Raw genomic sequence first — 24,276 nt, forward strand, 5'->3', positions numbered from 1 at the left:
TATTGAATTCAGCTCTGCTTTTTTCACCTAAACACAGATACTCCTCAAGTATTTCCTCAGGACTGTGCAGTAAATTAATGAAAAACAAAATGTAAAGCTTTTTACAGGCTTGCAGATTGGAGGAAGATTTTGTAAAGATACTTTTAGAAAAGCATTTGATTTTCTAACTCCAAAATATAAGCTAATAATTATAATTTTTAAAATGATTAAAACCTAGTAGATAATGTTAAAAATTAACCATTGCCACACTTTTCCAAAACAATTCTTGATAACATGAAAATGCCACAATGCAGTTTTCGTATTGAAGCTGCTGAATATCTTCTTTGCTTTAAAAACAAATAATTTTTAAGTTTTATTCTGCTTCTATTTAAGGTCCTCCCCACAGAAAGCCACATCATTTCCCAAGTTTACCCAGATGAAGTTTTAAGCAGAGCTTTTTTTTCCCTTCCATTAGGAGACCAAACCTGATCCTGCAAAAGCAAGCATAATCCTCTCTGCATTACTACTAACTGCACTTTAGAGTCCTTGTAAAAACACACTCTCCTAGCCAGGCAGTCCCATTAGAAACAGCTGTGGGTCATGCCAAGTACTGCCAGAGAGATAAATTAATCTTCTCTTGTAAAATTTCTCAGAAGACAATCACAACCCCCAACTGAAAAAAAAAAATAAAAAAATAGCACTTTTGGTTTTGGGGACTGAGCCAATTAATATTTAAAAAGCAGATGGGTCTCAGCTTGGTCCTTTTAATGTAACTTGGATGTACTCTGTTGAGCAAATGCCTAATTACTTTGGGGGTGTTTGCTTAGAAATGGCATTTAGTTTCAACACTGCTTCAGTATCTGTACTTTAAAAGGGTCAAGTGGAGCTGCTGAATTTGAAAGAGAAGGAAATTCAAGTTCTTCAGTTGGTCATTTAGAAAAGGTGGAGCTTTGAGTAAGAGCAGTAAATAAAACCAGGGACGTGGCAGAGACAGCCCAGCTTGTGCACTGCTGCAAACAAAGAGGCACCTGATGTGCAAAGGATTGCTCACATTTGAGTCATGTTAGAATGGGACCTGCTGGCTCCTGAGATGTCTGTAGGGACAAAGTGAAGAGCATTTCACAGAATCAGCTGGGTTGGAAAAACCCCTGAGGCTGAGCCCAGCCTATGACCAAACACCTCCTGGTCAGCCAGAACATGGCCCTGAGCCCTTTCGTAAAGGCTGCAGGGACAGTGGCTGCATCCCTGTGCTGCTGAGCAAATCCTCTCCTGAACTGGCACCCTGTGAGTTCACTTTGTGCCATTAATTAAGGAATGAATTCAGTAAATAATGAATCTGCCCTAGAGGAGGCTCCTGGATGGAGAGGTCACTCTCAGGTTCAGCCTTTAGGTGCACAGAGCCACGATCCAGAGCTCCAGCTCAGCCTCAAACCTAGTTTAGATCACAGTGGGCAAAACTCTTCAATTGTTTCAGAGCACCCAAGTGAGAAAACCAAACCCCTGAGAGTGAAGCAGAAGTGGTCACTACACAGAGGCCTTGCACACAGCCCCTGGTGTTCCTCACACGGAGCCTCCTTTACACCACCCAGGGATTTCTGGCTGGGTCCAGGTTTCAGAACACCACTTGATGTGAAAAGAAATGGGAGGATAATTTCCATCCCGATACAAAATACCAGCTGCAAGTCAGTTTTCACCCTCCCTTGGACCAACCTGCCTGAGATATTCAGTGGTGATGCTGCATCTCCCTTGGCTCATGACAGAGCTGTGCAAATCACTGGCCTCACCTTGCCCACACTGCCTGAGCAATACAACAGACACAAAATGTTTTGACAGAATCTCCTGTGAACTCTGGAAACAGAGTTTGCTGAAAACACCTTAAAAAGCAAATGGGAATTCTGAGTTTACAGAAGGGATTCTTACTCAGTTTATCTGCTCTAGGTGCTTTTGTAAATCTTATCTTTGCTAGTGAAGCAGCAAGCACAGGGGACTGAGCTGGGTTTTGTCCTGTCTCTGGCACTATAACAGAACTGTCAGCTCAGCACTATCTGTAGATTTTCTCCTGCTTGGCTGATGTGAGAGACAGAACACATTTCTCAGGCAGAGGATGAGCCTGTGGGTCAGAGTCTCTGCTGCAATGCAGACTCAGGGATTTCAGAGCCAATGTTATGGCACAGCCATGCTCCAAAAGTAATGCTGAGCTTCTATAGTCTTCCTACTCAATGCTTTTCAGAGTAAGTCCTCAATTTTTCAACCTTAAAAGACAAATGCCAGGGCTATGGAGCCAAATTTCTCTAATTTTTCAACTACTAATGTAGTTTGAAGCAGCATCAGTTTATAACTACTACAGCAGATCAATCTCATTTTAAAGAGTTCTCCTGATTTTTAGCTATTATTTTGTTTTAGGCTTCTTACAGAATTCTCTTTAGTTAGCATTTAAACAGAATTTCCTGTTCTCTGGAGGAAACCCCAGCCTGACAAAAGGCTGTCAGGATCCTACCTAGCACCTTGCAGTCAGGGAACAAAGCTGGCTGCATTTTGGGAGTAGTTACTGATTTTATTAAAAAAGCTTGTGGAGCCCTAGCAGCTCTGCCAGTTGACTACATGCTTTCAGACATTTTTGACAAATCCAGTTTGATTTTTAGTTCCTTTACCAGATATTTCCCTTTTCTCCCTTGACACATCAGCTTCCCACCACTCACAGATCACTACGGATCACAGATGAGGAGCTTTTCTTTGGCAGGTTCATACCCATACATCCCTCCTCTCCAGTACATTCATTTTTGTTAATTTCTCCTTGTAACCCTGAAGGGCAAATGGCACCAGCTCTGGTTTTGCTCTCGCTCACTGCCTGATTCAGACATGGCAGCAGCGCCACACAGGACAATTTACATCCAATATTGGAACAGATATTGCAGTGACTTACAGCATGAGGAGAGCTGTAAGAGACCTCTCACCTGTAGCTACTACACACATCAATTTACACAGGAACATCCTGAAGCCAAGCACAGAGCAGCCTAAATTAGAGATGCCAAGGGTCAGGGCTCTTCCCAATTCAGTGCATCCTCAGTTCCATCTAGAATCAGTGGTTGTGTCACAGACATCTTTTCAAGAAAATCCTTTCCTTAGGATTTTTCCTCCTGAGAAGCTGAAAGGCCTCAGGAACAAAATGTAAACATTGATTATCTGCTGCTGTGGAATGCAACAGGTGCATCTGGGATTGGCCCATATTGGATGTTTCTAATTAATGGCCAATCACAGTCCAGCTGGCTCAGATAGAGAATCCAAGCCACAAACATTTGTTATCATTCTTTGCTGTTCTATTCTTAGCTTGCCTTCTGATGAAATCCTTTCTTCTATTCTTTTAGTATAATTTTAATGTAACATATATCATAAAATAATAAAACAAGACTTCAGAAACATGGAGTCAGGTCCTTGTCTCTTCCCTCATCCTAAGACCCCTGTGAACATGGTCACAAGTGGTAGCTGCAGATATGCTGTGTAAGCCTCCCTCAAGAGAAATCAGATGTGGAAGAGTCTCTCAGGCTGCCAGCAATGAAGAATTTCCCCTTACAACATAATACCAGTCACCTCAAAAACTTACATTTTGGGGATATGTTGGAAGGAGAGTGGAGGCAGATGCACCTTCTGCAGTCATATGTAAATGTCAACGTGTTGAACAGGAGAGCTGAGGTTTGTCACAGTGCTCAGGGCTGATTCTGGATCAGTTTTGAAGAGAATTCAGGTCTGTGTTTGCAGAGAAGCTGAGGTTGAGCTGTAACAGCCAGTGCCAGGATAAACAGCTGAGACTACAACTGACTTCAGTTCTGATTTTGCCTTATGGAATATTTTGCATGTCATCATTCCCTCTGCCATTAACAGCCACAAAGAGAAGGTTTACAGCAAAAGAGAGAATAATTTTTCCTTTTCTGTTTTATGTGTTAATGTGACATTAAAAAAGGAAAAAAAAACAACAAGGAAAGATCTAAATGTAAGAAAGAAATAATACTGCCATTCTGCAGACACTTTAACTCAGCATCAACCTGTCAGCTATGAAAAAGAGGGTCTCTGGAAGCTGCCATTGTGCTGCCACCACCACCTATAATGTTTCATAATGGATTTTACACAATGCCTCTCCAGGTATAAAGAAGCAAACTGCACCATTCCTGACAAAAAAAAAAAAAAAAGCCTTGATATTTTTTCAGAAGGTTAAGCAGAACATTGGTATTCACATCCCATTCTCCTTTCTTCATCTCTTCCCTTCCCATGATGACTTAGGGTATTTTATATACAAAAAGCCCACTGTTTACATTAAGGAAAAAAAAACACAGCCTACCTACTAAGATAGCAAACATACCCCATCTTTCAGAAGAGCAATAATGTGGGAAATGACTGATCATGTGTGATTCAGCCTTGTGTTCCAATATGCATATTGGCATCACCACAGTCATCACTGCAGTGAGCACAACACTGAGCACCACAGATTTAGCAGCAAAACACAGGGTTCAAACTCAACTCCCCAGGCCCAAGAAATACACTGGCACAGACCCTCAGAAAACAGGGCTTATTTTGCCCAGAAAGAGGTACCCAGACTGTCTGCAACTCTTTGTGTTTATTGTCTCGTATTGTCCTAAATCCAAATTGTCCAGATTTTTATTACTGTAATTATATTGCTATTTGTATAACCATTTTATTACTATTAAACTTTTAAAATTTTAAAAACAAGCGATTGGTTTTTAAGAGAAGCCAGGCATGTTCTGGGGGCAGGCAAAGGCAGCAGGAGAACTGCCCAGCTCAGCTGTCACAGTCACATTTTCTGAAAAATACCTTTGCCCAGGATTCTTCTCACGGGAAGCTGAGAAGCTTCAGAGAAAAATGAAAACAGTAATTATCTCATTTGCTTTTCCTGTGTTTTGCTGCTTTGGAATGTGGTTGGAGATTGTTTATCCAAGATGTGAATTGTTTTTACTTAATGACCAAGCACAGCCAGCTGTGTCGGGACTCTGGAAGAGAGAGTCCCCAGTTTTTAAGTAGTATCTTGTTAAGCCTTCTGTAAGTATCCTTTCTCTATTCTTTAGTGTAGTTTTAGTACAGCATTGTACAAGAAAATAAATACAAGAAAATAAATACAAGAAAATAAAAGACAGTATAAGAAAATATAAGACAATATAAGAAAAAATAAAATATAAGAAAATACTAAAAAATAAAATTAAAATTATAAAAATAAAAAATAAAATAAAAATAAATAAAAATTAAAATAAAAAATAGTAGAAAATTAAAAATAAAACCAAAATAAAGAAAAATCAAGAAATTAAAAAATAAAAAAATAAAATATATACTTTTTAAATTTAAAAACTTAAAAATAAAAGATAAAATAAAAAATAAGAAAATAAAGTGAATAAAATAAAAAAGAAAATATAAAAAAATTTTAAACGTTAAAAGTAATTTAAAATTCTGAAAAACAAAATAAAAAAATTAAAAATTAATATAATATAACCCAATATAATATAATAACATAAATAATAAATTAGCCTTCTAAGCACATGGAGTCAGATTCTCAAGTTCTTCATCCTGGGGCCCCAGCAAATACCACACTCAGCCATTCCCTAATGACACCTGCCCATGCCAAAAGCCCCTGTGGGGAGCATTAAGAGGAAGGGATAGAAATGAAGCTCAGGGCTGCACACACCATGCTTTGGGAGAGCCTGGGACACATTTTCCCCATTGCTGCTAAAAGAACAAGCTGCTCACTAATGGTTTGGTACCAGGTAAGCTGCCTTTCATCATTTCTCCCCCAGTTCATGCTCTGACTTCCTCCCCTCCTTTCCCCATCCCCTGAAATGCTGAAGCTCTGCTCTTCCCCTCTCCAAAGGGGACTGCACACCCCCAGCAAGCAGTGCCATACCCTGCTGGGCCTGCTGTTGCTAAGAGACTGAGAGAGAGAGAGATCCTACCCACTCAAATTCCCCTACAAATCCCAATATTCCTCCTGTTGTACTCCCCAGCCCTACTGAGATACCATCGGTGCAACCCTGCTATCCCACAGACCCACATGGGTTTTATGGGATGCTCCCTGCCACTGACCACACTACTGAGAAAGTCACAAAATATGATGTTACAGTAGATAACGTGGAATTAGCACAGATACAGATGGAATCTACTCTTGTGGAAAACCACTGAGGCCAGAGGAGGTCAGAGATCTTGCCTAGATCTAAAATATCTTGTCTAGATCTTGTAGATCAAGACAGGTTCACAAAAATATCCTTGGAAAGCCAAGCTGAAATGGGCCATTAGAGGTCACAGCACAGCACTGGGCTGCTCTACTGCATAAAGTCCCTCCAAATGCTACTGATTATGATTTTATTTCAGATTTCAGTGTTCAGATCGATTTCCCCCTCCCCCTGAGAATGCAGGGGAGTTTACTCTGACAACGCTCCTGGCAGGAGCCTCTCTCAGGCTCACAGAAAGGCTGGCAAACACCAAATAACAACAAATCTTATTGACAAGGGAGAAACATGGAGTAAGTTTGTGAAACTCTCCTGAAGTATTGCTGTGTTGCTAGGCTGACAGAATTACCAAATCACTGACAGCAGTGACAGACTTGTGCAGACTCACAACAGTTCACAATTTCAAAGCCTGTTTTTGCTGCCTCTTTCAGGCACACCACCTGTAACTTGCTGGGTTCTTAATTCGCCTTTAAATTGGAGACACTGATGGGTATGCATGGGGAGAGTTCAACCATCACACCAAAACCATGGAAATGTGCCAGTGGGTGATGCCATGATATCTTTGTACAGAAACCACTCAGGTTGGAAAGCTTCCCCAGCCGAACAGAAGGCATAAGGACAACAGATTATGGAGACAGAGAGAAGACTACCTCAATACCCCATTAAAAAAAATTTCAAGGTTATGAACAGGCCAAAGAGCTCCAGATTAATTTTACAGGGGAGTAGAGCTTGGGGTACAGCAGCAAACAACTTCAGAAATACCCATGGGAATGTTGTTAATTAATAAAAGGGGAGCATAGAGATTTGGGACAAACAGACATCAAACAGGTCACCCTAAGAAATGTTTAGATGGCAAACTAGCCATCTGCTTGTGCCTTTGCCAACAGGGCTGAAAAGCCTTATTCACTCTCAGATCATCTCTCTTCATACATGTATTTATGGCAAAGTGATCAAATATTCTGTTGATCTTCCCATGGAGGAATGTTTTCCACACTGAGATAATCTGAAAGCAGTTTTAAGGATTTCTGGTATTAAATAAATTTGTTTGGGAAATAAAAAGAACACCTCAAAGTTTATGTGAGGGTTTTAGTTTTTGGTTTCCCTGGGTCTGGATTGAAGGCACTTGAGACAGTAATTTGTGTTCAGACTCAAGTGTTTATTATTTCTTATCAGCAAAACAGTCTCATTACTGTGAGCTTGGCAGCTTTTCATTACAAGGTACAAAATGGCCAACAATCTCTTGTTACAAGGTCTTTTAAGACTAAACTATCCAATTAAGAAATGACACCCAGATTATTTTCCCTTTAAACCCAGTAACTGATCCCTGGAGGCCCACAATGGGGACTTTTCTGCCCAATTATAAAACATCACCCAAACCCATGAGGAAGGAAGAAGAAGAAACCCAGGATGACACCCTGTGCCCTCCATCTTGCTTCCATCCACAACATACTAAAAATCCCAGAACCTGAATTTCTCACTCAAAGATACACCTACCCTACTCTCTATAATCTATTTCACACTTTTATGGATTCTGGTCTATCTTGAAGTCTAGGAAACTTTCTCCATGAGTGAGGGTCAAAGTCATCACTGCCCTGGGCGTCAGGGCACCCCAGAGCAAACAGAAATGTTCCTGGTGCTCTGTATTTCCACAGTTTACAATAACAAGTATTCCTTTTTTGTGTGCTGCAAGGCAGTCTGGGATCAAAATCCCATGCAGAAACCTCCAAAGAGAGACAAAAATCAGAAGTGTACAGGAGGCTGATGGGCAAAGTGGAGGCTGACAGAACTGCTGCTCCCTCTGATAAGGAAGAATTACAGATAGCTGAGAATGTGGCATGTTTGAGGGGACAGCTCTTCTGCAGAGCAGAAAGGTAAATTACACACAGAAGAAGCAGACAGGGATAAAACAAGTTTTCTGTGCAATGTTTACAAGGAATGGGGAATGTAGAGAAGATGCCAAGAACAGCCATACATTTTTTGGGAAGAAAGCAGAAATAGTCAGAAATTGAGATAATGCCAGAAATAGTTATAAAATCTTTTAGAATGTCACAAGGCTGACAAAACATCAGGGCCAGATGGGATCTGTCTCAGAAAAATCAAGCCATTAGCCAAAAAAAAAAAGAGGGAAAAAAGCAAACCAAAAATACAAAACAATCACAGCAGCATAGGAATTAAAGGAGTGAGGTCCATCATGCTTCACCCCTGCCACTTTCACATGGACAGCTGAGTGAAACAAGCCCTGCCTGAGCTCAGTAAAAGCTGAATGTGACACTGGAAGGCTGAAATCCAGAAGATACAGCATCTTACAGGGAAAAATTCCACAGAGTTGCAGCCCTTGGCAAGGTGTCCCTCTCAAAAGGCAGCAAACAGCTTTGGGAAAGCTGCTGCCCACAGCACTTGGTGCTGCTGCTGAGTACCAGGGATGTGGGAACTCTTTCTGGGGGTGAGGGTGTTAAAAAATCAACCAGAAAGACCAGAAATGACCAGGACCTGGGGAGGTGCTGGTGCACACTGAGGTCTGTGAGGGATCCAAAAATCAGGAAAAACCCCACAGCCTCACCTGGGGGTGGGCACAGAACAGAGATGTTCATTAAGGACACACAGGAACAACTCAGGAAGTTATCACTTCACCAACAATAATGACTAAATAGAGAATCATACTTTAACCTGTTGAGCATGGATTTTCCAGTTTTGCTGGACATTTGAAATGCTCTTTCTGAAATCTAACAGAAGTCTGTTCAATGCAGAGGCACACTGGGGCAAAGTTTCCCAAGCAACCAGAGTAAGGGTTTCCCAAGAGGAATGTGTCCTGGCCTTGCAGATAAGGCACCAGACTGCCTAGGGTGGGATCCTGTAATTGAATCTCTCAGTCTCTGACATGGCTGGACACTTCCCTACAGCCATATCAATAATCAGCATTCCAGCTGCCTCAGCCAGCATTCCTATAGAGCCCAGGAGAATCAGACAGGGAAGTTTTTTGCCAGCTATTTGTGACACAGAGCCCAGTGCAGATTTCCTCAGCCAAGAGCCCTAGCCCTCCACTAGCACAGAAAATCACTTTGGGATGGAACGTGCCACTGAAAACTGCAATCTCCCTGAAACAAAGAGGTTCAGATTGAATTAGGCACTTTTATTCAAAAGTAGAAAATTTCAGGTTGCCCTCTGTCCTTCAGCCTTTGAAAACCAAAAGCAGTCATGCTAGTCCTCCCCTGAGCTCACCATAGTCCTCTATCCAGAATCCATCTCCCTGCTACCCCTTTCTCCCTGAGAAATGCAGAAACAGAATAATTTCCACCCTAACCACCCCTTCCAGGGTTTTGGGAATGCTTCCTGCCCAGTCCCCATTGCACTTGACTCATCTCTTTAAATCAATGTACCAGGTGCAGGCTTCCTGTGGGAGAGAATAACTCAAGACCAGCAAATGCAACATTAATCCCATTCTAGATTAAAAGGAATTTAAGCAGGTGCTCTTCCACACCAAAAAGCAATTTAAAGTAATCTTCCAGCTCTGGCAGGAGAAATAAAAAAATAGTAGATGGACCACAGGAAGAAAATAAATATAGCTGAGCAGGCAGTGGTTTAGACTGATAGCACCAGAAGTCTTTTGCAGTGGATGAATTGCTAAAACAAATGAGCCAGCCTTCCTTCCCACGTGTCCTTGCTTGAGTCCACTTGGAGCAGGACTTTCAGCCCCCTGCACACTGCCAATGGCAGCTCCCAGTGCCTGAGCAGCAGCTTCTGTCCTCACTGCCTTCCTCATTATGACAACCCTCACTTCTGCACTCACAGCTCTTGCCAGCATCAGCTGGGTGCATTAAGCTTCGAGTGAAGATTTGCAATTTCTCCTTTTGCTGAACAAGCTTAAAAATACCATTTTTCTCCTATTTTAATTCCTAATAGCTACAGAACATTGCTACAATCTGTTGTGTGTCAGTGCAGCATTTGCAAAACGAGCGAGCGCAGTCTCAGGAAATTAAGTCCCCTACTTGCTCATAAGGGGGAGAAAGAATTGGCAGCAGAGAGAGTTCATATTGCAATGAATACTCAACAGTGCATGTCTAAAACTTCTCCCTCTTGAACATAACAAGAGGCCTCCCCTTTGGATCAGTGGGTGCCCTCTGAGTCCCATCCCCACTGGAAAGTCCAGTGAGTGATACCATAAATCCCCCTGAAATTCTTATTGCTGACCATCAGTGATCTCAAGAAAGCATTCCTCAGGTGTGGAAACTCAGAGCACTGGGAATATTTCTCTCTCTGCTCTGGGGTGCCCTGACCCCCAGGGCAGTGCTGACTTTGACCCTCACTCATGGAGAAAGTTTCCTACACTTCAAGATAGACTGGAATCCACAAAAGTGTGGAATAGATAATAGAGAGTAGTGTAGGTGTATCACTTGGGTGAGAAATTTAACTTTTGGGGTTTTTAGTCTGTTGTGGATGGAAGCAAGATGGAGGGCACACGGTGTCATCCCAGGTTTCTTCTTCATGCTTCTTCTTCATGGGTTTGGGTGATGTTTTTGAATTGGGCAGAAAAGTCCCCATTGCAGCTCTGTGGGATCAGTTATTGGGTTTAAAGGGAAAATAATCTGGGTGTCCTTTCTTAATTGGATAGTTTAGCCTTAAAAGACCTTGTAACAAGAGATTGTTGGCTATTTTGTGCCTTGCTGATTAAAAGCTGCTGAACTCATGGTTGTGAGACATTTTTACTGATAATAAATAATAAACACTTGAGTCTGAACATGAAATATTGTCTCAGGTGCCTTCAATCCAGACCCAGAGAAACCAATACTCAGGCAAAACCCTTTATCTGCTCTCAGCAAGTCTGCTTGAAACCATTAAACTGCTGCTGAGGGTATCTACACCTTGGAACAGGCCAGAGATGTGCTGCTGTCCCACCAAGGGCTGGACAAAACCTCCAGCATGGAGCAGAGCCCAGGCAGCTGCACTCAAGGGAACACAAAACATCTCCTATTCCATGTCTAACATTCCCCATCCTGCTGGAAACCCCGTGGCTGTCCAGCAGTGCTTATGGCTCACACCTCATCTGATGTGACCTGTGGCACAAGAGCTGCTGGTTTCCAACCAGCTGAGGCTGTAAAGCTGTGGAGAACTGCAGCAGACATCTTTTATGGAAAATCCTTTCCGTAGGATTTTTCCTCCTGAGAAGCTGAGAGGCCTCAGGGACAAAATGTAAACATTGATTATCTGCTGCTGTGGAATGCAACAGGTGCATCTGGGATTAGTTCATGATAGATATTTCTAATTAATGGCCAATCACAGCCCAGCTAGCCCGGACACAGAACCCAAGCCCCAAACCTTTGTTATCATTCTTTCCTATTCTATTCTTAGCTGGCCTTCTGATGAAACCTTTCTTCTATTCTTTTAGTATAGTTTTAATGTAATATATATCATAAAACAATAAATCAACCTTCTGAAACATGGAGTCAGAGCCTCATCTCTTCCCTCATCCAAAAACCCCTGTGAACACAGTCACAGCAACTGCAGCAGAGAGACAAAGGCTGAATGAGTCACTCTTTGGACCTGTAACTAATTTTTATTATTGGTCCCTCCAGATAAGAGGTAGAACACTACAAAAGAACTCTTTTCCCACTGTTCCTGTGTTGGTAAATTTGATTCCTCACAGCTGTCAAATAGATGGGTACCTTTCCCCAGGATCAAATTTATGTGTGCTGGTAAAGCAGCCTCTGTCACCACCACAATCCAAGCAAATCCCAAAAAAGGGGAGCAGCACATGCTTTTGTATTTCCCAGCTTTCTGAAAGGGCTGCCTCACAATACATAACATTTATGAACCTGCCTGAACCAGCCTTTTTTGAGAAGTAAAAAGTACTATGTAAGAGGCAAAGAATTTGATCTAAGGAGCAATTTCATTTAAGGCAGAGCCTGGCAGCTTTGCAGTAGTTCACCTGATAGACTGCTGTGCTTCCCAAGCCACAGAACATCATTTGCCTCCCTCAGACTTAATCTGAGAGAAACAGACTGTAAAAAAGCTCCCATCTCATCTCACACTCCCACTAAAAACATGTCCAAGAATGACCTTAAAGGGGGCCAATCCAAGTGTAAAATGAAGGGAATCTCATCTGTCCAAACACTGCCTTAAGCTGTAACTCAGACATCCTAGAGCCACTAAATCCACTCAGAAATCCATTCCCACTTTACCTTTCAGCATTGTTTAATCTTTCAGGCGCCTGAATCTAAAGGTGCTTAATTACACAGACAAATTATTTCCCTGTCACATAATTTCAGTTGCCTCCTGCTGCTCCTCTATGAAAAGTGGTATTTCTCCATCACCTGCAGCTCTGCTGTGATTTACTTCAGGCTTTTGAATCCTTCCTGTGTCCTTCAGAGCAGCCCTGACCAGAGCACGATGGTAACAGCACTCAGCTTTTAAATTATAGTCTCTGGCAAAATATTCTCAGAAACAAAACACACAGATGCTTGGTTCTGCTTTGCACAAAGTGTTCTGAACCATTACATGCTTGTCCTCCAAAGAGGGAAAAGCAGAAAGGATGCCAAAGGGATGAAGATACCTAATTTTCCCTACAGATTTCACCTAAACTTAAGCATAGAAACAAATGCTCAACTTAAGCAGACTTGATCATTCCTGGAAGACTGAAGCATCTGCCTCTCCACCAGCTGCAAGGCAGAACTTCCATAGCTGTGTAAGGGAACTGGATTTTTTGGGGTGAGGCTAAAAGTTCTTGAAGGAACAGGGTCTCCTCTTGGCCTTTAGCAGCAATTTGGCTGTGTTGGAATAAGGGAAAAATGGATCAGCATGTGGAGACACTGGGTTTGGCAAGGAGATTGCCCTCAGTAGAAAAGGAGTGGGGGGAAAAGGAGACTCTGTTTTGTGAGTTGTAGGAATAAATGTGGAAAACACAAACCTCTCAAGCCAGAAAGCCTTGGGCATTTCCAAGCACTGTTACTGACCTACTGAGCCATGGCATGAGAGGACTGAATAATCCAAAGTACTAAATGTCACAAGAGCTGACACCTATAAACTCTGTACTGCCCACACTTACAAAGAGTAAATGCCCAGGAGCATCCCATAAAGCCTGGGATCAATAATTAGTTCATGCTGGGGAGGATTGCTCTAATCAAAGAGCAGGATGGAAGTGCACAGAATGCTAAATCACTAACAAAGTGTTATGCTATGCTGCAAGGTAGAAAGATTCACAGAGAAAGGTGCTGTGCAAGGGAGTAATGAGGTCACATCGAGAAAAAGAAGAAAAGGGAACTTGTAAATAGCATAAGAGAGTGTCCATAAGTTCAAAAAGGGATAGAGACATTATTAAAAAATAATCTGCAGCAGAACAAATAGCCAGTGCCACAAGACCAGCCCCTGTGACACTGGCAGCTGGTGTTTAGAGTGTTCCTGATGTGTTTATAGCCTTCCTGATGTTCCCCATTATTGTATTTGCTGGGACCCCATGGCAGGGAGGAATGATGCATCTGACTCCACATTCTCAGAAGGCTAATTTATTATTTTATCATACTCTATTATATTAAAGAACACTAAACTATACTAAAGAATACAGAAAGAATACTTACAGAAGGCTAAAAAGATAATAATGAAAACTCCTGACTCCCTCCAGAGTCCCAACACATCTTGGCCCCAGTTGTCCAAAGAGTTAAAACAACTCACACCAGTTTCCAATGAAACAATCACCTGTGGGGAAACAATCCCCAAACACATTCCACATGTGAACCAAAACACAGGAGAAGCAAATGAGATAAGAATTGTTTTCCTTTTTCTCTGAGGCTTCTCAGTTTCCCAGGAGCAAAATCCTGGGCAAAGGGATTTTTTCAGAAAATGTGAATGCCACACTCCATAAGTATGTTTGTTCCAATGACAGAAGGGAAATGAGGGGGAAAATAGGAGTAGCATAGAATTAATAGACCAAGGGTCTCCTTTTCTTTCTTATAGATTTTTGTGTGTGTTTGAAAATAAACTAAGATCTGCCTCTAAGTTTTGTAATTTTTGTCCATCCCCACCCAAAAGACTTAATGACAGGGAAGAACAAACGAAAGATTAAGACAAAGAACATTATTTCAGTGGCAGAAAATTATCAACAATCTAGAGCAAAGGACTTCCATTGGACAAGCAGCTGGTGTCAGTGGACAAGCAGGGTAGAAACTGATTCTAGATTCTTTATCTCACATGATGCAGCTGCCTGACACTATTGATGGTTTCAGTAAAGGTTAACATCTTTGTTAACCTGTAACAGTCACAGGTAAATCCCAGAATCAATCTCTGAATCCCTAGAGGTCATTCTAGAGGTGCTGCCAACTCATCTGCACAAATGAAGACTGACATTAAACTTAAGTCATGTGAGCTTAAACAGAACTGCAGGCACACCCAAATCCAAAGCTGTGGTGCAATAATCAATAGATTGAGCTCCAGATTTTTGTTCATATTTCACATTTCTGGAAAACTCTGAATGCAGGAAGACAAACCAGGGACTGGGGCGTCTGCTCTATTTTCAGGGTGAGCATGAATGGCTCAGAATGGGGCAAGGAAATGTTTATGCTTGAAGAATTGCTTTGGGCCTGTCCACAATGTTTCTCTAGGGCCAGTCCTCTCTCTCATCACCTCCCTTGTCATTGGTATGGTAATTACAGATTTTCCTGACTATTTTCCCAGTTTCTCTGTTGGGAGAATTCACTTACTGGGGATTTTCTCTCTCTGAGCACCATAGCTCACACTGTGTGAATTTAGGGGACGTCACAGAGCCTGGCACAGACACAGGGGGCAACATGGAACAGTCCAAAGCTGTTTGGAGGAAGAATAACTGCATGAATACTGAGCTGAGAAGAAAGAAAAGCAGCTACAGGCATTAAAACATGAAGACTCTTGTGATGAGATCCTTGTGTCTCCCAGAAATTACTGCAATTCATTTTGCACAGGCTCTAAGGACGAAGGGATGCTTTAACTGAAGCTGGAAAGGAAGGCAGGAGCCAGGGGATTTGTCCTGGAGTCCTAAGCATTTCTTGGTGGTATTGGTACCATCACATGTTTTCAACACATAGCAGGACACATTTACAAAATGCCAATATTAAAGGTCTTAAGCTAATAGAAATTTAGGGAAACTAAAAATTCCTGTTGTTTTGACGCCCATGGAACAAAAGAATAATTAATAAATATGAAGCTACTATTGTTCCCAGTGGAATCAATGCAGGATTTCCACCAGATTGGACACAAAGAATCCTTTTTTTTTTTTTTAAACTAGTGGGAAGTCTTGTCTGTGCAGGATATACCCATGTACTATATTACACTTGTCAGCAACAAGCGTAGCTCTCATTTGCACCAGGAAAAGCTCACTGAGTCACAAACCCAGCCTCATGTGACTGCCTGACATTTGTCAGATGGAAGCAATTTATGAGGTCTCAGGTTCATGACAGTCTCAAGACTCTGCTCTGACACAGGCCACAAGTGGCACTTGAATAAGTCACGCCTCTGCTCAGAGCTGCATTTGTCTCTGTGAGGACACAGGGCTGTGCCAGCCCCAGTTTCAGCTGCTACAATGGATTTTCTAGTGGCAGACAACTCAAACCTCCTGCACATGAATGAAATTAATTGATCTTTTCTGCTAGGAGGGTGCTGAGCTCCTTGAGCCAAGCTCTGCTCTAAGTCACAGCGTGTGGAGCCGTGCTGGATTTACTCTGCTGCTCTGCAGTGCAGACTGCAGGGCTCCTCCTGTCCCCCAGGGATGGTGAGTGAGCAGCAGCTCTGCTTGGCTTCTTGTTGTCTTTGTTAATAACACTTCTAATGATTTGTGCTTGCATCTATTTTTGTATCTCTTAACATACTTGTAAGGTACTCAGGGCTGCCTTGGAAAGAGCCCAAGCTCAGGGTTGTGGGGTGTATTTAAAACAGATGAGCCTCTGGTTGCTGTAGGTATGTCATTGCTGTTCATTCAGCTTGTAGGAGGTTTTTTTTCTCCCTTTCCATAGTCAGAGGCAGCCTGTGGTGTGCCCAGTCCTCAGAGCGCTGCGACAGAGCAGCACCACCCCTTCCTTCTGCAGGATCTCCAATTCTCCACCGAGCAACTTGCTCTCCACAAGAGCATCACCAATACCAGGGCAAGCAGGGAAAGGAGAAAAGGTCATTCTACAGCTTCAGGGCAAACTAAAACAACTATCTGATCTTAAGTTCCCTTTAACCTGACAACACTTTCCTCATTGTTTAGTGTACAACTCAAAATGTCCCTACCTGCAAAATGTTTGAGATACATCTTATGTAGACTCTGTGGGAAACAAAGGGAAAATTCCCATCATAAAATGTCCCATGACAGCTCCTTGAAAATCAGCTAGTGACCATAACAAACCCCTTCTCCGGGGATATTACTGTTGTCTTATATATCAAGAGTTCTATTATCACTATAATGCAAGGATTCCACATTGCCAGAGTTCCATACCTCCTTGATGTTTCTCGTAGGCAGCTCCTCTGAGCACAGCCAGTTCCTGCTCCTTGCAGCAGCCGTCTGATTTCTCTGACTCCAGATCCCACCAATCCACTCTTTTATACCACTGTTCTTATTGGCTACAGGTGTGGCTTGTTAAGGTCAGGCCTGCTCCTAATCTTTAGTAATTGGTCCAGCTGCAACTCTTTAGGGGATAAGATTACATTCTATACCACCTTCATTTACCCATACTGTATCCCCCTACATATTCCTCTCCTCTGACTGGGTGTTTGGTGGCCATGAGCCACTCTGGAGCCCCTGAGGCCTGGTGGATATGGAATTCTCAGGACACTGAGCAGAGCCCCAGCACCCACTTCCCACAGCAGCATCTACATGCAGTGTAACTCAGCACAAAGCCTTGGCAACCAGGCTACCACTATCCACCACCAGAAAGAGCTGCCCAAGCCTGCTCAGCACAGAGACAAGGCTGAATCACACACAGGTTCTCTGTCCATGCCTCTTATCAAGGAACACACAACTACAAAACAACAAGATAACTTCACTCTGCCACACTGGAGGGAGTCAGAGGCCAGGCTTCTCTGGTTTTAAGGGCTGCAAGAGTGTGGAAGGCCCAGCCACCTGCAGGATATCCTTGCTGCCACCTGGGCCAGCACCACCTACTCTTCCACCAGGATTCAGCTGCCTCAGCCTCCTTTGGGACTGCCCTTGACACAGCAGCACTGCTTGTCTCCAGCTTTAGTGCATCCTGCAGCACTTCTCCAGAGAGAACTCTGGGGATTATGTGTTCCCAGCCCTGTGTGGCAGCGTGCTGGTGCTATACTGGTGTGCCAGGGGAGTTCTGTGGTCTGAAACGCCACTTGGAATTCAGGTTGGGTTTGTCTTTTTTTTTTTAAACAATTTTTTGCCTCAACTGCAAAAAATAATATTATATATATAAATTCATAGGAGTTCAGTGAGCTGTTTTCATGCTGAGAAGCAAAAAGAACATTTTAAAAGATCAGATCTGAGGAAATCTGAGTATTCTTAGCATGCACAAATATCACTGCTTTTTATAAACCATAACCTTATTTTCATTAAAAAAAAAAATTTAAAAAAATCAGCCCTGGGGTACATTAGGTCCCAGCACACCGTTCCATGGATTCCTGCCTTCTCAGGTTGAAGTGCCTTGATTTTCTGTTTGGGCTGCTCTCACAATGGCCCTTTGCTGGTTTCCACTGCAGGTACTGTGGGCTCACACCCACACACAAAATTCCCAGGACCTATGGAGAATTATGTCACTGCAAGTTATTGATTGTGTTCCAGCTTGGATTTTGCTTTGTACAGGCTCTAATTAATCCATATTTATACCATAAGGATTTCTCATCTGACTGTGGTTTGATCAACCAGCAGAGAAATAGAGAGTTCATATCAGTTACAATGCATCTTTCCAAGAAAAAGTGCAGCTCTCCAATAGCTTTGTGTCTAGGCAATAGAGAGTCTAGGCTGTCATGAACTATTTAGATGGAAATAAATGTTGCCATTAAAAAAAAAACAAAATAAAAATCTAAACCAAACAAAAAACCCCCAAAAGCCAGATTAATATATTTCAGTTAATTTATTTCAGAAACATGTTTAAACTTTGTGCTTAATCAAAAAAAAAAGTCAGAAGATTTTTTTTTTGATGAAATGCACTCAGAAGACAAGCCAAAAGATAAGCAAAGAAAATAAAGAGATAAGAAGATAATAAAGGAAAACCTGTTGTTAAAGATGAGAGAATTTACATGACTTGTCCAGGTTTTTGTGGTTTCAAGCCTGGTTAGTAGAAAAATAAAATGATGTGACTAGGAAGAAGAGTCTGCATTTCCCTCATTTAGTTTACCCAACCTTTTAGTTGTGCTAATTCATACTTCAATCCATTAAACTGTTGAAAAAGGCGTTTGTCAGGTGGTATTCAAGTGGCATAAATAAAGTGGTTCAAGGTTCCTCTTGGAATATAATTCCATGCAGGAATTATATTAAATTCCTAGCAGGAATTTTTTGGGCAAAACTTTAAAATACACAGTATTTGGGCAGCTTTAAAATACACAGACTATCCTCTACCTCATGAAAATACCCTGTATATGTTTCACACTTACATTTCATATCAGGATTAATGCCTTTAATATTTTCCCCATTTTCTCTGCAGAATTCCATCTACAGGGACAATTACTGTGGTTTTTGGTTTTTATTAACCTAGACACGCTCAAGTTTTGTTCCCATTTCACCCACTGAATTCTGTGCTGAACAATAATCGCCAGCCCTACAAAGCCATGTTTCATCCCTTGGCTCCGAGGAACGAAGCCACAATTCCACACCAAGCTGCCATTAGCTCTCCCCTCCAGGGCCAGTTTTCCTTTGCCTTCCAATTCCCGTGGCCCCTCTTCCTCCTCACCGCAGCGATTTTCACACACTACACGCGTGTGGGTTTAATTTACACCTTTTCTTACACTTTCTCTCTTTAAGGGCGCACGGGGTATGATCTTCCACCGCTCCTGCGCTCCCTCGCACGGAGTTCTTTCCCTCATTCCGGGGAAGGAACGGGATAGCGCCTCGCCCTCTCTGGCTGCCCGGGCGGGACGGGGCGAGGGGCGCACGGCTCCGGGATCCGGGATAGACCGGGATGCAGGGAAGCGGCTGCCGAGGGGCTAAGGACAAACCGGGATGAGGATGGGATGCAGGGAAGCGCTCCGGGCAGCGGCTGCCGAGGGGCTCAGGATAAACCGAGATCCAGGGAAGCGCATCGGGCAGCGGCTGCCCAGGGGCTTGGGACAAGGCGGGATGCAGGGAACCGGCTGCCCAGGGGCTTGGGATAAGCTGGGATCCAGGGAAGAGCTCTGGGGAGCGACTGCCGAAGGGCTCGGGATAAACAGGGATGCAGGGAAGCGCTCCGGGCAGCAGCTGCCGAGGGGCTCGGGATAAACCGGGAAGCGGGCGGGATGCAGGGAAGTGCTCCGGGCAGCGGTGCGGCTGCCGAGAGGCTGTAAGGAATAAACCGGGATAAGGCGGGATGCGGGGCAGCGGCTGCCGAGGGGCTGTAAGGAATAAACCGGGATAAGGCGGGATGCGGGGAAGCGCTCCGGCTGCCGAGGGGCTGTAAGGAATAAACCGGGATAAGGCGGGATGCGGGGAAGCGCTCCGGCTGCCGAGGGGCTGTAAGGAATAAACCGGGATAAGGCGGGATGCGGGGAAGCGCTCCGGCTGCCGAGGGGCTGTAAGGAATAAACCGGGATAAGGCGGGATGCGGGGCAGCGGCTGCCGAGGGACTGTAAGGAATAAACCGGGATGAGGCGGGATGCGGGGCAGCGGCTGCCGAGGGGCTGTAAGGAATAAACCGGGATGAGGCGGGATGCGGGCGGGCCGCAGCGCCGCGAGGGGCGGGCGGAGGGCGGGGAGGGGTCGGCGCGGGGGGCGCGCCTGGCGGCGGGAGCGCGCTCGGCGGCAGCGGGAGCCGCGATCCCACCGGGACACGGCCGCGCCGGCCATGGAGCCCTCGCCCAAGGACGGCGAGAGCGCGGCGGCCGCCGCCGAGCCCGGGCGGGGCGGCGCGGCCCCGTCCAGCGGCGTGGTGGTGCAGGTCCGGGAGAAGAAGGGCCCCCTGCGCGCCGCCATCCCCTACATGCCCTTCCCCGTGGCCGTCATCTGCCTCTTCCTCAACACCTTCGTGCCGGGGCTGGGTAAGGATGTGCCAGAGGCACCGAGGGAGGGCGGCCGGGCTCGGGGTCTCTCTCTGCCCACCTGCGGCTGCTCGGGCTGCCAGAGGTGCCCGCGGCCGCAACTTTCCTTTTCCCCGACGGCAGCGCGGGCAGGGACGGACGGACGCGCGGAGGGATGGAGGCAGGAGCCCCTGCGCCAAGTTTCGTGTCGGGGCCGGGGCAGCGCCCTGCGGGGTCCCCGGGGATGCCGGCGGGCAAATCGCGTTTCCCTCGGGGGAGCAGGGCTGGGGCAGCCGCCTGGCCCCGCTCGGCCGGGCACGGGCGGTCCTCGGTTCCCGGGACAGATCGGACACATCCCCCGAGCGGTGCCGAAGGGATGCAGAGATCGGGCTCTCGCGAACCGGGATTGCGGTCAGAGGAGCAAAGCTCACGGTGGCCACATCGCTCGCTAGCTAGAAATGAGCTTTCGGAGCCCACCGTGCCGGGTTTTCTAAGGAGAGCCCTGGAAAATGTTAGAACCACTGTCCAGAGGAACTGGATTCACAGTTTCTCAGCGTAAAGTCTCTAGTATGCTCAGGTCCCTAAGATGTGGCTGTATCCTCTCTGTATTTCCTTTTCCTACACTCGAATTAGGAATTGCTTACTGCAACAGGAGCTCAGAGTTTGAACACTACAAAAGTCTCTGGAATACAAGGCTAAACACAAACATTCAAGCTAAAAGCAAAATAACCACAACAATAAAAAGACCAAAACCAAACCATCCACGACTCATTAACCCTTACCTCAAGTCTCTCATGGTCCATTTCTGGCTGCTGCTTCTGCTACTGCAGCCACCACAGAAGCCTTCTTTATGATATAGGAGTATCCTCCAGCTAACCCTGCTTTTAAAGAGCTACTGCCTGCCTTTAATTGCTTCATGTGCCTTAGGTGGCTTCATTCTTTAACAAACCTGAAACTCTTCTAAGTTCTGATTAAAGTACTATGCACAAAGTGTGGGTGGGATAGTGTGTGCCACATATAGAAGCCATTGCTACTCCAGCGTGCTTGCTCTGAAACCTGTGGATGTATTCCAGAGGAAAGCTTGCACTTTCTGCAACAGCTCTGAGTTTTCCTGTAGAAGGACTTGTGGAAGGTGTGTGTGCTTCCAGATGCAATCCATTGCACTCAGGTGCAGTTCTTCCACCTGAAGAACCTCGAGTGATGAATCAAAGACAATCTCTGGAGTTGAGTTCTCTCATGGGGCTCAGTTTCCCACTTTGGAGAGGCATGTTCAAAACCAGAGTTTTCAAAGCCAGTGTTGTTTTCTGCTGGCATTGAAGACACCACATCTTCACTGTGGACATACAGAAAAAAAAATCCTGACTTAGCCCCCCCTTTTTCCTTATCCAAATTATCTGACACTTCACAAAGCTCACTAGAAAACACTCTGCCCTTCATCCCAGAAGGACAGACCCCCATGAGACATCCTTATGTTGAAATTGGCTTGAAGTGTGGTTCTCTGCTGGAGTTCTCCTCTGGGTGCTGCTGGGGGTAGCCAGTGCTATGCTCTCCCTCATGCAGAAGGTGCCTAGGAAAGAAGGAAGGAGAGCAGATACCTTCAGGAAGGGAGGGCTGAGTGTTCAGGGCTCACAGGGTTTTTAATTTTATTTTTAATTCTATTTTTTTTTTAACTTCTCCTTTTTGGTGGATGTTTTTTAAAATTTGTTTGCCCTTTGCTGCAGTGGTTTCGGTGGTACAGTTTGCTGCTCTTTCTCCTGGTACCCTGTTGCAAAAGTAGCAAACCAAACAAGTTACAGATGAAAAGGAATCCTTCCCTGTGGCATCCCCACAGCCTGGTGAAATGCAGTGTTTTGGAGATACATCCCAAGCTCAGTATGCAAAACATGGCATTTAGTTTGTACACACATGAACGGTTCTGTTAATGAAGCTGCTGATACCACGTGCATTTTGAGGGAAAACTTAGTCTGAGATGACACACCTGACTAGAATACAGCTATTTACAATCCCAGCCAAATCCTGTCATGTATCACATAGCCCACACAGGAGGGGAAGCAGGAGGATCACGAATCTACTGCCAGGAATGTTCGAGGTAAAAAGAGATTTTGTGTCATTGTTGTGCTTCAGCCATCTCAATGAGCTGAGCAAGGCTTGTAAAACAGATAAGATTTGCAGTGGTGTGAAGTGTTCACATCAAGGATGGCAGCCTGTTTCCTGCAGAGTAAATGGCAACATTCCCATCAGTTCTTGTAGTCCAGATTTATAACATGTTAAAGTGATGTTTCACAGGCTTGCTGTGTATTTCTGCCTGCTTAGCTGGAGAGTGTGACTGTGTTTAGGTGTTAATGGGAGTCCTCTATTTCTCAGTCCCTAAATTTATCTCTCACCTTATTACATGTAGTTGTCATTTCAGTGTAGACTCTGCAGTGCAATTGCAAAGAAGGGTCAGAGACCACCACAGTAGACAAGAAAATGGGCATTGAATAACATTGAATAACATTGAATAAATCAAGATTTCCACTGCTTGGAGATTGGTGCATTTGAGGTTTTCATTAGTGCCCTGTGCCTCAGAGCAGTGATATCCAAATAGAAATTGTACTCTGATGCAGGCTTCCAAATCTTTGGGCACTCTCTCACCATCTGAAAGCCTCTTTTTTTAAAATTAAATTATCTTTCCTCTGTTATGGAAGTCACCTTTGAGGGTGACATCTGAAAATTTTAAATAACTGGTTTATTTTTCCTTTGTGCTATTTATGTTTTGCAGTAGTACTCTATTTGGACAGTAGAAGTAACACTTTCTCTTTGTTTACAGTCAGTTTATTATCTTCACTTGGTTAATTTGCAGAGTTTTATGTAATAACCCAGAACTGCAGGTTTTAAGGTGTGTTGTAAACTGGGTTTGAACTACTCATTCCACACATGCTACAAAAGATGTTGTTCGCAGGATTTTTTTTCATACATAGGGGATATGTTGACTTTTCTCTTGCCAAAACTTAAAATTCAGACCAAATACAGTGTAAAAAAATCTTGATTAGCCCATCTTGTAATCCCTTTTGCTGAATAGCCTTGAAATCACACATTCCTTCCAGTTGCTGTGATGGGCCACTTGGAAATGTTCTGGATCACTTTCCTGTTGTATTTGTAGGGAAGCCCCAATGAAGGCAGGAATGATGCAGCTGCCTCCATGTTCTCAAAAGGTTAATTTATCACTTTATGATACTATTTTATATTAAAAAATACTATACTATACTAAAGAATACAGAAAAGATACTTACTCAATGCTGAAGAGATAATAATGAAAACTCGTGACTCTTTCCAGAGTCCCAACACAGCTTGGCCCAATTGGCCAAAGAGTCAGAACAACTCACACCAGAATCCAATGAAACAATCACCTGTGGGTAAACGATCTCCAAACACATTCCACATGTGAGCACAACACAGGAGAAGCAAATGAGATAAGAATTGTTTTCCTTTTTCTCTAAGGCTTCTCAACTTCCCAGGAGAAAAATCCTGGGCGAAGGGATTTTTCCAGAGAATGTGAATGCCACAGGAAATGTTCTGGATCAGTTTCCCATGGCCCAGTGCAGGCTTTCTCATCTGTGCCTAACAGGGCTGTAGGGCTGAGCTGCAATGAAGGTGTCCCAAGCTCAGGCTCATAAAAAGAGTGGGAAGGTGTTCCAAGCTCAGGCTCATAAAAAGAATGGGTAGGGAGAAGAGGGAAGAGTCAGTGGGTGCTGTGGCAAAAGCCAGCACGCCTTGGCTGCAGCCCTGCCTCAGGCACTGCAACCTCTGCTCTGGCTTGGCTTTCTGGAGCAGGCTCTGAGGCATCAAAGCATGCAGGGATGAGCTCTGGAGGATGGGAGATGCAGCTGTGAGCAGAGCTGGGGGTGCCCAGTGCTGCCATTCCCCAGGATTGGGCGCTGTGTCCCTACAGCCGTCCGCACCACCCCGCAGATGGCAAACG

The 24,276-nt window shown here is 44.3% G+C and overlaps 1 protein-coding gene and 1 long non-coding RNA gene across 4 annotated transcripts in view; one reads left to right on the forward strand and one right to left on the reverse strand.

Moving 5' to 3' along the window:
• The window catches only part of LOC135446070 (uncharacterized), a 42,582-nt gene extending 25,867 nt beyond the window's left edge, over positions 1-16,715 (reverse strand). For both annotated transcript variants that reach the window (XR_010439664.1, XR_010439665.1), the window contains exon 1: positions 16,639-16,715. This is a non-coding gene — a long non-coding RNA (uncharacterized LOC135446070). The remainder of the gene's footprint in view (positions 1-16,638) is intronic.
• Positions 16,716-20,079: 3,364 nt separating this feature from the next.
• STUM (stum, mechanosensory transduction mediator homolog) overlaps positions 20,080-24,276 on the forward strand; it is a 46,570-nt gene continuing 42,373 nt past the window's right edge. For both annotated transcript variants that reach the window (XR_010439662.1, XM_064709506.1), the window contains exon 1: positions 20,080-20,336. Coding sequence is in view for 1 of the 2 variants with exons in the window: in XM_064709506.1 (XP_064565576.1) it covers positions 20,144-20,336 (193 nt within the window). In the remaining variant the exon portion in view is untranslated. The remainder of the gene's footprint in view (positions 20,337-24,276) is intronic.

This window comes from Zonotrichia leucophrys, chromosome 3, assembly GCF_028769735.1.
Source record: "Zonotrichia leucophrys gambelii isolate GWCS_2022_RI chromosome 3, RI_Zleu_2.0, whole genome shotgun sequence".
Taxonomy (NCBI): Eukaryota; Metazoa; Chordata; class Aves; order Passeriformes; family Passerellidae; genus Zonotrichia; species Zonotrichia leucophrys.